Below are 15,328 nucleotides of genomic sequence, written 5' to 3' on the forward strand. Positions count from 1 at the left end.
GGATGTGCAGAGTAATCACGCAACATCAGGTCATAGTCCAACAGGTTTAATTGAACCACTAGCTTTCGGAGCGCTGCTCCTTCATCAAGGTGGGATGGTATTGTGGAAAGTTGTGACCCGCAATGGCAGAAAGACAAGATACTGGAGGATTTGGAAATTTAAAATAAAAACAGAAATGTTTAGCCCATCTGTGAAGAGAGACAAATGGAATTAACGTTCTTGTTTAGTAAGAAATCAGTTCTGAGGAACGACCACCAATCTAAAACTTCATCTTTCCCTCGCCAGACCTGCTGATTATTTCCAAACTTTTTGTTTCCATTGCATTTCCACACCATTTTTATAGCCACCACGTTTCAAATCATTTTATACTCCAGTGTCCAGTGCTGATCAGAGGTGGCAGAGGATCATCTCCAATGCTGCCTGGAATCGGCTGATTGGGCCATGCCACCACCGTCACAGACTTTATCAGCAAGTGTGTGGAGGACTGCATATGGAGGAAGTCAATCTGGGTGTTCCCCAACAGGAAGCCCTGGTTGAATCAGGACATACAAAACCTGCTAAAAACCAAGCGTGAGGCCTTCAGATCAGGAGACCCACTCAAATATAAGGAATCCAAGTACGACTTTCGCAGAGACATTAACACAGCCAAGGACCAATACCGATCTAAACTAGAAACCCAGGCAGACACCCGGAATGTATGGCCAGGACCGAATGACATCTAAAGAGAAACGGTGCAAGATAGCAGACGATGACACATCCCTCCCAGACTATCTCAACACCTTCTATGCTCGCTTTGAGCAGAATTTCAGCGGAAAGGTAACACCTATTCCGACAAGTTCTGACGAACCTACCCCAACAGTCACTGCATCAGAGGTCAGATCAGTTTTCCTTCGTGTGAATCCACGTATGGAGTCAGCTATTACGAGGGGGCATAGCTTTAAATTAAGGGGTGGTAGGTATAGGACAGATGTTAGGGGTAGATTCTTTACTCAGTGAGTCGTGAGTTCATGGAATGCCCTGCCAGTAGCAGTGGTGGACTCTCCCTCTTTATGGGCATTTAAACGGGCATTGGATAGGCATATGGAGGATAGTGGGCTAGTGTAGGTTAGGTGGGCTTGGATCGGCGCAACATCGAGGGCCAAAGGGCTTGTACTGCGCTGTAGTTTTCTATGTTCTATGTTCTATTAATCCAAGGTAAGCGATGGGACCAGACGGAGTATCAGGCCGTGCACTCAGAGCATGCGCATATCAATTGGCAGAGGTCTTCTAGGACATCTTCAACCTTTCCCTCCAGCAAGCCACTGTCTCTGTCTGTTTCAAGAGGACCAACATCATCCCTGTGTCTAAGAAGGCTCATTCCGCATGTCTCAATGACTATCGCATAGTGGCCCTAAATTCGGTGGTTATGAAGTGCTTTGAAAGGCTGGTCATGGCATTAATCAATTCCAGCCTCCCCACTACTCGACTCATTCCTATTTGCCTATTGGACCAACAGATCCACATCAGATGCCATATCACTTGCCCTTCATTCCTCCCTAGACCACCTTGGTACCAAGAACAGCTACTTAAGAATCCTACTCATTGACTACAGTTCAGCCTTCAACACTATTAACCCTTCAAGACTGATTACAAAACTTAGTGATCTCAGACTAAACCCTACTCTGCAACTGGATCCTCAGTTTCCTGACCCACAGACCACAATCAGTGAAGAATGGGAACAATATTTCATCCTTACTAACACTCAACACTGGAGCCCCCCAGGGTGTGTACTCAGCCTCCTATTGTACTCACCATATACCATTGACTGCCTCACCAAATACCAGACTATTGCCTTTTACAAGTTCGCTGATGACACCATCATAGTCGGTCGAATCTCAGATGGCGACAAAACAGACTACTGACCGAAAGTGGAAGACCTGGAAAAATGGTGCCCTGAGAACAACCTAGCTTTCAATGCCAGCAAAACCAAGGGACTCATTATTGACTTTCGGTGGGATGTTACTCATGCCCCCCCTACACATTAACAGCACAGAGGTGGAACGAGTGGACAGTGTCTAGCTCCTGGGAGTAATCATTTGCACCAAGCTTTCTTGGACGCTTCAGGTGGATGCACTGGATACAAAGGCCCAACAACATCTCTTCTTCCTCAGGCAGCTGAGGAAATTTGGCATGATGGCGAATACCTTTGCCACCTTTTACAGGTATGCCATCGAGACCATTCTGTCTGGATGTAACACTACCTGGTATGGCAACTGTAACTTTCAAGATTGGAGACGCTACAGAGACTGGTGAACTCAGCCCAGCCAATCACAAAGGCCAACCTCCCATCTATAGAATCCATCTACCAGACCTGCTGTCAAGGAAAGGCTGCCAGCATTCTCAAAGATCCATCCCACCCTGGACTTTGCCAATATCAAAGACCCTAAGAGCAGAAGGCCACTGATTGGTTAACAGGTTTCATTGACTGGCTTTGCTACCAAGAAAGCGTAGGTGCTACCAGTACCACACCCACTGGTGGAGTAGGATTGTCAATGCACACTGAGGTACACTAAGATGGTGGGAAGGGAGAAAGCACCTCGCGGTGTGAGTTTAACCATAAGGGCAGGAGGGGATTGGCTCTCAACAAGCCCCCAACCTTCCTACTGTTGCATCCCTCCATTATGTACTCCCACCTCCTGCGAAGTCTGTAAAGGAGCCTAATAGCATTTGCTTCTCGGGCCTTCAGCATGCTGAGTCTCAGTCCATCATTGGGTACCTACTAGTTTCAGCAGCATGAGGCCTTTAGGTAAGCCATTTAAAAACTTCATTTGGCAGCAGGGCATGAAATCAATTTACATATGCCTTCCCACCATGGATTAATTGGACAAAGACGGAAAGGCAGCTAGGTTCCCACCTACCACTTTTCTGTTGATTAAGTATTTCCCTCATCCCTGCCCCCAAACCCACCACAGGGGAGGGTTTTAAATTTCACCCAATGCCTGGAGCCAATTAGATTGGTGTCTGTGAAGGGGGCAAGGTGAATCATCTACTTGGCACTTCTAGCTAAAGCAGGTTGCAGATGCTTCAGTCTGTCTTTCATACTCTAATGCCATGCTCTACCATCAGAAAGGATAGGAATGTTTATGGAGCCACCCAGTCCTGTTAGTTAATTGTCCACCGCCATTCATAACTGAGTAGCTGGACAACAGAACTTTGATCTGATCCAGTGGGTGTGGGATAAAATATTAGAAACAGGAGAAGTTGGTCATTCAACCTCTAGAAGCCTTCATTGGCAGTTGATAAGATTCTGGCTGATCCACATCCTGACTTTCCTACTAACATCTATTTGATTTCCTTCACAAACATTTTCTCAGTTCAATTCTGACCGATCAAACCCTTTATATGTCCAGTTTTTTTTGTTAACCCTTTATATATTTAGATTTTCCACACAAGGTAAACAGTCTCTCAGTATTTACACTGTCAACCTCACTTATATTCTACTCAATCTTCCCTCACATACTATCACAATTCACTCCAGTAACCCATGGACCTAATTGAGCAGAGATGGGGAGCCTGGTGGCTTGGTGGTTAGCATTGCTGCCTCACAGTACTCCCAATTCCAGAAATGGGTGAATGTCTGTGTGGAATTTTCATGTTCTCCCCACGTGCGTGTGGGTTTCCACTGGATGCTCTGATTTTCTCCCACAGTCCAAAGGTGAGCTGGTTTGGTCATACTAAATTGTCCATAGTGTCCAGGGATGTGCAATCGAGATGGGTTAGCCATGGTAAATGCAAGGATGTGAGAACATGGCTGGGTTTGGGTGTGATCTTCTTCAGAGGGTTGGTGGAGACTTGATGGCCAAATGGCCTCTTTCCGTACTGTAGGGATTCTATGATACTCACTGCAATTGAAAGTGACCAGTACCCTGTTACAACTTACATGAAGCATTATACCAGCATAAAACACAGAAAATGTTTGATGATAATTTATTTTATTTTACTTTGAATCAAAGGATTAGAGATTCCATATGCTCCCAGATCTTACTTTCTATGTTTTCCTTCTGTATATCTTCCGGTTAAGACCCTTCTGGTTCTGATTGATCTTTATTGGATCTCTATGAGCTACTAAGTGTCCAACGTGCAAATTTCAGTATATAGACAGTTTCTGACACTTATTGTGGATACACAGACCCAGCCTCCATCAGAACTAGTAACAAGATGCAAAGTTTATCAAAAAATGTTGCCTATGTTTTTCAGCCCTTCTCCAGATCTGGACTGAGAAGCTATGCTCTGTGAAAGCCAAATAAAATACGGTAGGACATGAAGAATAATCTTTAAAAGGCAAAAAAAAGCTGCTGAAAATTAGCCACCAGAGTTGGGAGAGCTAGAGAAGTGTCTTAAACATTACTGATCCTTAGAGAGTTGACAGTGTCCCTATGAATCCCAAGCATAAGCCCTTGTCTGTCACCATTACTCCATTAAATCCAATCTTATATCCCTGAACATGTTAGGACATTATTAAATTGGAGGGATTCAGAAGAAAATTACCAGGATTTTGCTGGGCCTGGAGGCTTTGAGTTAGAAGGACAAGCTGGGACTTGTTTTACTGGAGCATAGGAGGTTGAGAGGTGACCATGTTGAATTTTATAAAATCATGAGGGGCATAGATAAGGTGAATAACAAAGGTATTTTCCTTAGGGTGGATTAGCTCAAAACTAGAGGGCATTTTTTTAAGGTGAGAAGAGAAAGATTTAAGAGAGACCTGAGGGGCAACTTCATCACACAGAGGATGGTTCATGTGTTGAATGAACTGCCAGAGGAAAGGTAGGTGCAGGTACAGTTATAACTTGTAAAAAAACATTTGGATAGGTACATGAATAGGAACGGTTTACAGGGATATTGAACAAACACAGGCAAGTGGGACTAGTTTAGTTTGGAAAACTGGTCGGCATGGACGAGTTGGAATGAAGAGTGTTTCTGTACTGTATGACTCTGGAGGGAATTTGCAGTATTGCTAATACTATTCAGTCACACTGTGGGTTCAGTGCATGAAATTCGATCTGTAAGCACAGCAGAAAGATGTGTGTATTTCTTAGGACATGGTGAGTCAACTTTATTTTTGACATATGTTCAAAGACAAAAAAAAATTGGCCTTTATAATGAGAAATGTCAGGGACAAAATACCAAAAGAGGAAGTGACACTTTGAGAGTCTCCAATTGCAATAAATGCCACCTAGGCTGGAGACCCACTAGTAAAGATAAAGCGAAATCTGTAGCCAGATCTATGAACGCTAAATTTATTCTCAACCTTTATTAATACTGAGACACACTCCTCAGGTTTGTTCTTCAAGAGGTGAATACTTAAATAGTGAGAGAATAGAACTAGCAGGGGTTAGGACACCTCTTAAAGGTAGCAGCAGCCCTCAGTCAACTCCTTGCCCTTTCTTCTAGCCCTTCTAAGCTTAATTTTTCCAGTAAATTTCTCCTTTTTAAACTCTTTCAGTGGTTCGGGCTGTGATATACCTGTACTTTATTTTCAGACCCTTTGAAGAAATTTCACCTCAATTCTTTGACTACCAACTTCGGTCCACATTTGAACTCCCTACAACCCCCCAGTCAGTTTGGGAGTCAGTGAGATTCACAACTAGATCTCCTTTCTATCCCTTCCTATAAAGCTTATCGATTGAACTTTATTGTGTGCTTTTCCATTGTTAACTTGTTCTTTTGCAAAGGGCACTGATATTTCTGTCCCAAATGTGACAGTCTTCGCAGATAATTAAACTAATACTGACAAAATTATCCTGCCCCAAACTACAGAACATGCATGCACATATCCAGTGGGTTTAACCTAATGCAGAGCACAGAACCACTCACGGTAAACTCTTTGTCATTCTGGCTGTGAAAGAGGTAGGAGTACTTTGAACTTCAGGATACAAAAAAGACAGGGTCTGATTTACCTGTGAATTACTGTATCCAGCCAATTCAAATTAAAATGGAATTGAATAGCCAAGTACCTCCAGCTTCTTGGTTTCACAGGGTCTGAATATTATGCAGTGGGGTAGCACTGTGTCTCTAGAATCCTTGGCTTACATATAGTCAGCTTATTACAGGAGGGGTAACCTGTGTCTTTAAAATCTGTAGGTTATATATCGTCTGGTTATTAAAGGGAGGGAGCTGTGCTTCATCTTTAGAACCTACAAGTTAGATATATTTTATTTTGGACTTGACTAAATCTCAGTCTAACTTCACAACTGACACAAGTGCACCTGGTGTGATTATCTCTTCATACTAAGCACTTTGGGAATTCTATAAATGATTATATACAAAATAGGAACATGGGCCATCCTTGCTGCAATATTCTGAGAAAGGTCAAATTGCAATATGTCACAAACAGTCTGTAAAAGTTTCCATGGCATGCACTCAGATAGTAAACACTTTAATTAAGGGTCAACAAAAGAGACAGCGATGTATCTTGTGCCACTGGTGGTTGGAAGACCCTCGTGGTAATGGGTTAGTCGCCCTGGGTGCATGAGGGCCCAGCCCTTCCGAGGAGCCTGGATGGAACAATTATATCTGATGAACCTGCAGCCACCTCCCTGCAAGAGACATGACAGTATCAGTAAAACAGCAATGGTTTGCTGTGTCAGTGTAAAGGCTAAACATACAATGACCAAATCACAAAGAGACTCAGAGCCCTTTTGTTCAAAGCACACTTTTATAAACAGGATAATGAAACATTGTAAGGATATCTACTGGTTGTATATAGTCCGTGCAGGGCATACACAGTCTGTCCTGTTATACATATAGTCAGTGCTGGGCCACTCAATCCTGTTACACATAAAACCCTGTGTCAACTAGCCATACAAACCCAAATTAAAATTGAACCTTGTCTTTGTCTCTAGCGTACTGACTAGATAAAGTTTCAACTATCTTAGGAGACTGAGGAAAAGGTGTATTTCAGAACCACAAATTATGCAATCTCACAATAAAAGCTTGGAAGATAAACACTTAACATTAATCATGAACAAAGACCAGAGAGTAAAGGTGGTTCTGATATATCATCCACAGAAAAGCTGGACATTGATAACAGCTGGGAACTGGCATTGATTGTAAGGCGTGGGGAGCTGGACTCATGAGCTGGGTGCTGAGGCCTGGCTACAGGACTGAGTTATTTCCAATAATACTGCCTTTAACTAGGGACACTGATTCAATCTAGTGGAGAATTACTGTTCCACCTAAAGGTGTCAGAGAAAGGGAGCCAGAACTGTTTGATAGCAACCTCTAACTCCATTTCCTGCCCACCTGTGGTGAAGACAAACATTGCAGGAGTTTAAACAGACTCAAAGTGTGGAATTTTTCTATAACTACCCCAAACTCAAGCCCAAAATCATAAACTCAAATCATTCCCTCCTCTTCAACGAGATATCAGCAAATATTAATGGCCATAAATTATTCTCCTTGAGAGACCACTTCGATTGAGAAAACTCCCAATGTGAGAAATGATAAAGCATGCCAGTTTCTGGTATTGCTTTCCTTCAAAAATTCTTTGTATTTATAGTTCACAAATTGCACCCTTATTGTAAAGTGAAACTCAGGTTTTGTTCTGACAATTTTTTTTGGCCCTCAATCTCAATCTTCAATTCCTGATTTAGGGCTGATAGAGTAAACAGAGAAACAGGGAGAGACACAGATCGGCAGAGAGAGACACAGACTGGTGACACAGAAATGATCTCTGACAGAGATAGTCTGACAGAGATAACAGACAGACAGAGATGGGCGGAGGTGTTTTGTGATCTTATCTGGAAAGCGTAAATTGGATCTTTAACAATCCAGAGTCATAATTAGTTATTATAATGAAACATATGCTTCATTTTTTACATTCCTCAGAATGCAGCTTGTCTTGTCAACAACCGTGCTGTCTTGGCAACTAACTGGCATAAGTCCAGCAGGTCAGGCAGCATCCAAGGAGCAGGAAAATCAATCAGGTGTGGTAATGAAGGGCTCCTGCCCGAACTATTGATTTTCCTAGTCCTTGACGCTGCTTTCCCAGCACCACTCTAATTTTGACTCTGATCTCCAGCATCTGCAGTCCTCACTTTCACCTAACTAACTGATATAAGCCTGTATGGACCCTTGCTGTGAATGGTGAATGAGGCAACCACATGAATGGGTAAAAAGTGCAGAGTTGGGTGGATAAGGAGTTTTGTTTTTAGAATGATGGAAAATTTTCAATTAAATCAAACATTTCAGGTAAACCAGTCACATACATTGGGAACAACAACATTATCTATGGTCAAGACAATTGGAGGACATCGGAGATCAACTTAACTTGACACTAAAAATCAAAACTGGTTTCAGGAGTTCTGGTTCAGACCGTTAGCAAAGTGAGAATCTCACGAATCTTATTGTAAGTAAATATATAAACATCCAGCAAAAACCTATTGTTAACAACACATCATAACTAACAAATTATTGGGGAGAAATCTCATGGATGAGTCTAGATACATCCTTACTTTCCCCACAAGTTTAAAGACCACCATTAGTTGAACTATCTGACCTCAATTTACACTTGCTGTTAATAATTACATTGATCATGCATCCAATGAGTTTGAAACATTCCACAGCTCAAATGTATGTTTAGAAACATGCAAGATCAGAATAAAAAGGAAGGATTAATTTACCAAATCCTGAGAACTTTGGGGGAGTCCGCTCAGCAAACAGCGGTATATATATCAGAGCCATGTGTTGATTCAGTACAAGCTCCAGTGGAATAGGCCGTGAAACCCATTCTGTACTGGAGTGCTGAGTAAACTTGATAGGCTCGTTCCCAAACACCAGACGTACAACTTACCTGGTAGTCAACTCCAACCTTGTTGAGTGCAATGTTTACAGTAAAAGTAGAAGCATCGTGATGTGGCATTAAAGATGGCTGTTCATCAGGTTTATATCTAACTACAAAGGCCAGGTCAAAGAGAGCCTGTAAGAAAGAAAAGGGGGTGTGAAGCAGTATCATGCAGCATCCATTAAAGAGCAGACACTGAGGAGAGAGCACCAAATCCCATCTTATGAAGTCCTGCTGTCCCCAGGCATTGGTTTCATCTAGGCCTCAAGCTACCTCCATTGTGATGACAACCTAGGTCTGGTACCTTTCCTGCATACAGCAGCAGCAAGGCCTCAGACTTCTCCATTGCAGGCAAATCCTCCTGCTGCATTCCAGCGAGACTGAATCAGTTTTACCTCATAATCAACTCCTGCCCTGTTTAGAGCTACGTTAATAGTGAAGGTTGAGGCATCATGGTGGGGTTCAAGCGAGGGCTGCTCCTCAGGTTTGTATCTCACTACAAAGTTCAGAAACGAGAACGCCTGGGAGGCAGAAATTTAACATGGAAGAAACAAAACCAGCATTAGTAACCATGGCGACAAAAGTCATCAATTGTTACAGTCTTTAATCATTTTAGACATTCATTTTAATCCCTGTTCCTATTGTTTATTTTATCCCTAATTTATTAAAGTAAAAGTTTGTTATTAAATGGAATAATTTGTCAATTAGTTTTTTTTTCTCTGTTACTTTTATTGTTCCTTTCTAGATAGACATTACTGCCTCTTATGTGGAATCCCTTTGATACTGCTGCCTCTGCTACAACACCAAAGATGTCATACTTCAGCCCGAGAGGATGTTATGAAGTTATTCAGTGATGGTAGCATAAGAGCAAAGTCCAATCTGACCTCAACTGATTCACACACTAACACTTTCTATAGGATGTAACAGAGCAGGGATCAAAAACTGAAGCTTCAATCTCTTGTGGGCACACAGTGTTTTGTGAACAGTGGATTTCTGGTTACTGTCTGGGTGACAGGGTATACTAAAAAAAATTCCCTGATCTGTTGTGAGAAAAATCATAGCATTTAAATAAAAGTATTAAAAGATATTGAAAACAGCAAACTGTTTTCTGGTTGGAACCATTGGACTCTGATGGCCAGTATGACAAAACGTCCAGGAATACATCCAACCAGTGTTGGCAACATTGACTGTGGAAAGGTTTGCTGCAAAGAGTTTTATTTCATGTTTGAACCTCATGTTTCAAATGCCAGGTCTTGATCAGATCTTAATATACACATTGCCTGACGGGGAAAATGTTAAACTGAAGCATTTCCATAGCTGCTGCTCGATTAGCACAATTTTAAGAAACTACAGAACAGGTTAGAAATTACTTTAAAAGTACTCAACACCAGGTGTCTTTGTTTCCAACTCATTTTCTCAGTTACGAGACCTCTAGGCATAATGAACAGGAACTTAAATTCTGGTCTTGCAGGAATAAATTTAACATATTATTCATTCAAAGTTACATACACCATATTTAAAAGGTTCAACCTCTTCAGTGCACCAGTGAAGACACATCGATGCTCCATCGCGCCAGCTGGAAACTTGCTTTGCAAAATGTAATTTACCTAGCCTTGGTCTGCTCTTTGTTCTCAACATGATGCTGCACCTTGACAAAAGCATATCAGTTCTCACATGTATACTGATCACACCCATCTTTACTTCACCATCACCCCTTCCAATTCCCACAATGCCTCCAATTGTACACATCCTTTGTTGACATACCATACAGGATGAGTAGAAATTATCTGCAACTAAATATTAGACCAAAGACATTTTTAGTTCCTGTCACAAACAACAGTTCCCTAGGAACCTCATCCACTTCTTTTCCTAGCTACTTTGCAAGGGGGAGACCTAGTCATTTTGCAACCTTAGCTTTCTGTCTGACTCTGAGCAGAGCTTCTGAATCCACATCCATTTTGTGACCAAAACTGCCTGTTCTATGTATGTAACATCACCCATCTCCACCCCCTGCTTTACCTCATCTGCTGCTGAAACCCTCATCCCTGCTTTTATTCCCTCTCGACTTGACTATTCCAATATTCTTCTGACCAGCCTCTCATCTTTCCTCTGCCATAAACTTAAGCACATCTAAAACTCTGCTACCCTCATCAAACCAGGACAAAGTTTAGCTATTACCTCTATTGTCATGACTCTCATGACTCAAGTTTAAGAAATATATTTGTTACAATTCCAATTTTTTTTAAAAGATGCCTCCAATTCCTCATCCTTCCTTATCTCTGTAATTCCCTTGGAGATCTCTGTGCTCCTCCAACTCTGGTCTGTTGGTCATTCCCTATTTTAAAAGGCTGAGCAATCATCAATTCCATCTCAATCTACTGACTGTTATTTCTGCAACATTGCCAGTATCAGGGTATGATTAAAAGTGACCCATTTTCCTGGTATCACTGGGTTTAAGTAGGTATTAATGCTGATGGTTGTTATTCCAGTGCAGCAAGAGGAAACCACTAACCAATCACAGAATGGACTGGAGCATGCAGCACTTGACAGCAGGACTGACCTTGGTGTAATAGCCTGGGTAGACCTCTTCTGTTAAAGGTGCAATGTATTCTCTTAAAAACCTCTGCCATTCTTTCTCATATCCGATCTGATTCATGTGAATATCAATTGTTGGCACATTTTCATATCCACCCTGAATACGTATATCCTGAGGTAGGATTGGAGAAATTGTTCAGAAACTGTGATCAGATACATTGAAATAATACTTGATTTTTGATCTTTGGCATACTTACCTTATTGCCTCCAGTTGACCACTGTCCAAAATGTTCCATCTCCTCAACAATATCATCACAGGCTTGTTCAGTGAAAATAGGGAACCAGTATACATCTGGACAAGGCTGCAAAATAACACCAACAAATATCAAATATATGGTTTAGAATATACCATATGGCCCAACTGCCTGTTCAACAGGCAATTATTGTGTATCGGACCATGTCAATCAACCAATATTCATGAAACTGGATTATCTCAAATCGATCATGTTATCATGCCTAATCTACAAACCAATATGAAATTTTATATCTCTGCAGGACTTCTAGATGTCGTGAGCTCATCTCACAGTGACCCCTATCAGATTTCACTACTGGAAAGTAAGCATCATATTTATCAGATACGATTACTGTGTTGACATTATTGTCACAACTGAGCATTGCACATGACAATTACATTCAATTTTAAAAACGGCAAGACCTTCTAGAAACATCAAAATTAGAACCATTTGATAGGTTATTATGATTCAATATGATCATGGCTGATCTTTTAAGTCGGTACTCTGTTCCTGCTTTGTCTGCACACCCTTTGATCCCTTTAGCCCCAATAACTATATTTAACTGATTGATGAAAACATTTCATTTTTTGGCCTCAACTGCTTTCCGTGGCAGGGAAACAACAGGCTCACCAGGTGAAGAAATTTCTCATCTCAGTCCTAAATAGCCTATCTTGTATCCTTAAACTGTGACCCCCAATTCTGGGCTCCTCAGTAATCAAGAACTTCCTGTGTTTGTTCTGTTGATTGTGAATTTCCAGCTTGATTTGCTGATCTCAGTGCAGCGAGCAGAAGAAAGCTGGGGGTGAAAATGGACCTCACTGCACACATTTTTCCCAAAGACACAATGCATTGTGGCAATTTCAATTGTCAGCTTCTAGCACGGACAGGATCAGGATGAGTACATAAGTTGTCAGATGTCCTGCAGTACCCATGCACTCATTCATATAACAGATCCTTACCTGTAGAAGGATCTTGTTTTCGATTATTGAGCTATAGTTTTCATGAATGTACTTGTCTTCCCAATCCTGTAACGGAACATAATGGAAAATGGATGAAATGCCATTCGTACCTTTGGTGCTATTCTCCTCAGACCTTTCACTCTCTTTAGTCAATATGTCATAGTGAGTAACTTGGACTCTCAACACAGCTATTCTCAGTAATGAGTCAGGGATCAATCAAATAAATGGAGGGAAGGAAACAGTCCTTACTTTCCCATCAAAATATTACTTTTTGATTAGACTTCAATCGTTATTTTAAAATGAAAGTACACAAGCATTTCAGTAATTGTAGACACAAATATTTGAATAACAAATTGGAATATATTGCTTCTTTCTTTTGCTCATTCTCTTCCAGGTGCCTTGAGTCACACCATTCCTGGTTCCACAATTTGGTACTCTGCTTCACTCAACATTGAATCAGACTGGAACTCTGGGATCCTAAAACTTTTGGTTCAGTCCCACACAACATGGTGCACCACACAAAACAAACTAGTTCTGTCCCATTACTCTATCTCAGGTTTAGAGGTCTGATTCCCACCTCCTCCACTATTCGCCTTGATGGTGTACCTGTGGGTTTTCAGAGATCTGCCAAAGGTCATTATGCAGGTGATCAGTATGATAATTTGCAACGGAGAGAATGCGTCCAAATTCATGCCTGTTGGTGATGTACATGAAAATTCCCTACAGCAAAAAAAAAGCACAGATTAATCTTGATATTCGGGGGGATCAAAACTTTTAATTCCTGCCAAGAAGCTCCATTTCCAATGCATAATCTTGGAGGAAGATACTCTGGCAAGCTGCTCACTTCCTGGGAAACAATACACTCACCTGTTCCCTGATATTATGACAGAAAGCCATGTCTGTATCCAGGCTGCCAGCATGGTAGAGATCTTTTTCAGTCAGGACTGATTGAAGCAAAGTGCCTTGGATCAGGTATACGCTGGAGATGTATGGAACATTCCAGAGGCCACTGCACAGAAATAGAGCACATTAATACCAGTAAACAATTTAAATCTTTGGAAAATTATTCAGATCACTGCCCTTTCTGGGAACTATGAATGTCAATTTCCAATGACAGCACCTATTGGCTGCCCTTCTGCCTACTTGGAGCCTCTTTCACAGATAATTGTGCTGCAAATTGTATCCACATTGTCCCACTGGGAAACATTTCCATTTCCTCACTGCCAAGTATCAGAGGAACCATCATCTGCAGGTCAGTCCATTTTATAATTCATGATCTGTGGCTGTCACTCACAAGGCCAATATTTATTAGGAGAAAGCAGTGGCGAACCACATTCTTAAACAGCTGCACTCATGTGCTGTTGGTACACCCACAGTATTGTGAGGGAAGGAGTTTCAAGGTTTTACCTTGGTGATGAAATCCAATGATTATCTGAAACATGGATTTAAATCCAGTCCAGAATCACAGAAAGAGAATCTTTCACCATCAGCTTAATGACTCAATGAGAAGCAAATTTAAAGTGAATCTAAATCCAGCTGATATAATCCAGTGAGAATGAGCCAGTGGATCCAATCCTGTTATGAAGATCTAAATGGGAATGAATTTGGATTTCATCTAAATTCAGCTAGCATGATCCAATGTGGAGTGAATCCTGAGCAGAACCAACCTATCCATAGTGGTCCAAAGGAAAGGGAATTTGTAATGGTTCCACAAGGCAAGTTGCCCACTGATCTAGAAATAATCAGCAACGCACCAACAATTTTGTTCACAACAAGCTCCAAAAGAAAACTCATGCTGGAATTCTTCTACACTTGCAACGAGTTTGCAAAACGCATGTGTTCAGCTTGTCATGTCAGAGTTTGTGTGGCAACATGTGCAATAGATCATAGCCCTTGCCGTTTTTCAACTCAGCGAGAGTAAAATGCTACTCAAAAATATAACTACTCTAAGCATCTAGTTAAAAATCACACAACACCAGGTTATAGTCCAACAGGTTTAATTGGAAGCACACTAGCTTTCGGAGCTTCCAATTAAACCTGTTGGACTATAACCTGGTGTTGTGTGTTTTTTAACTTTGTACACCCTAGTCCAACACCGGCATTTCCTAAGCATCTAGTCACTATTGCAATGATTAGATTAACTACAGTAGGGAAACAGGCCCTTCGGACCAACAAGTGCACACTGACCTTCCCTACATTTACCCTAAACACTATGGACAATTTAGCATGGCCAATTCACCTGACCTGCACATCTTTGGATTGTGGGAGGAAAGCAGAGCACCCAGAGGAAACCCATGCAGACATGGGGAGAATGTGCAAACAGACAGTCACCTGAGGAGAGAATCGAACCCGGTCCCTGGCACTGTGAGGCAGCAGTGAGCCACCATGCCACCCCCTGTCGGATGGACAATGACTCATTTGGAGATTTGATACAGGGCTTCTCAATACATTTAGGTATTTTTGCCTATTTGGGAGTTAATTGACAATATCATAACACAAGAATGAAAGTTCAAAAGGTTTTTAAAATTGATACTCACACTCTGCGTTGCTGAACAATATCCACATAATCCTCTGATCGGGCGTAATATCCATCAACATCAAGTGCCCCCCAGAAGTTAGACCACAGCTTCTTGTGGCGACTGATCAGTGGTGCCAGTATTGGTCTACAAAGATCAAGGTAATTGATGACATTTATTATAAGACTAGAGCCATTTCTAAAG

At 41.5% G+C, this 15,328-nt stretch overlaps 1 protein-coding gene and 1 long non-coding RNA gene across 4 annotated transcripts in view; one reads left to right on the forward strand and one right to left on the reverse strand.

The window, feature by feature from the left end:
- The first annotated feature begins 49 nt into the window (after window positions 1-49).
- On the forward strand, window positions 50-13,194 carry LOC148139775 (uncharacterized). Its single transcript, XR_015753456.1, has 3 exons — window positions 50-816; window positions 11,912-11,971; window positions 13,003-13,194. It is a non-coding gene; the product is annotated as an uncharacterized LOC148139775 (long non-coding RNA).
- Window positions 3,953-15,328, reverse strand: part of plod1a (procollagen-lysine, 2-oxoglutarate 5-dioxygenase 1a) — a 32,714-nt gene continuing 21,338 nt past the window's right edge. Inside the window, exons 12-20 of one of the 3 annotated variants that reach the window (XM_043675894.2) lie at window positions 15,146-15,271; window positions 13,476-13,617; window positions 13,215-13,328; window positions 12,609-12,674; window positions 11,614-11,718; window positions 11,382-11,528; window positions 9,217-9,342; window positions 8,831-8,956; window positions 3,953-6,575 (exon numbers count right to left, since the gene is read on the reverse strand). In XM_043675894.2, the coding sequence (XP_043531829.2) occupies window positions 6,420-6,575; window positions 8,831-8,956; window positions 9,217-9,342; window positions 11,382-11,528; window positions 11,614-11,718; window positions 12,609-12,674; window positions 13,215-13,328; window positions 13,476-13,617; window positions 15,146-15,271 (1,108 nt within the window). In that variant the 3' untranslated portion in view covers window positions 3,953-6,419. The remainder of the gene's footprint in view (window positions 6,576-8,830; window positions 8,957-9,216; window positions 9,343-11,381; window positions 11,529-11,613; window positions 11,719-12,608; window positions 12,675-13,214; window positions 13,329-13,475; window positions 13,618-15,145; window positions 15,272-15,328) is intronic. The other 2 variants (XM_043675896.2, XM_043675895.2) reach the window with 2 other exon arrangements.

Source organism: Chiloscyllium plagiosum, unplaced genomic scaffold (assembly GCF_037043375.1).
Source record: "Chiloscyllium plagiosum isolate Xiang-an unplaced genomic scaffold, Cpla_swu_hap1 HiC_scaffold_37, whole genome shotgun sequence".
Classification (NCBI taxonomy): Eukaryota; Metazoa; Chordata; class Chondrichthyes; order Orectolobiformes; family Hemiscylliidae; genus Chiloscyllium; species Chiloscyllium plagiosum.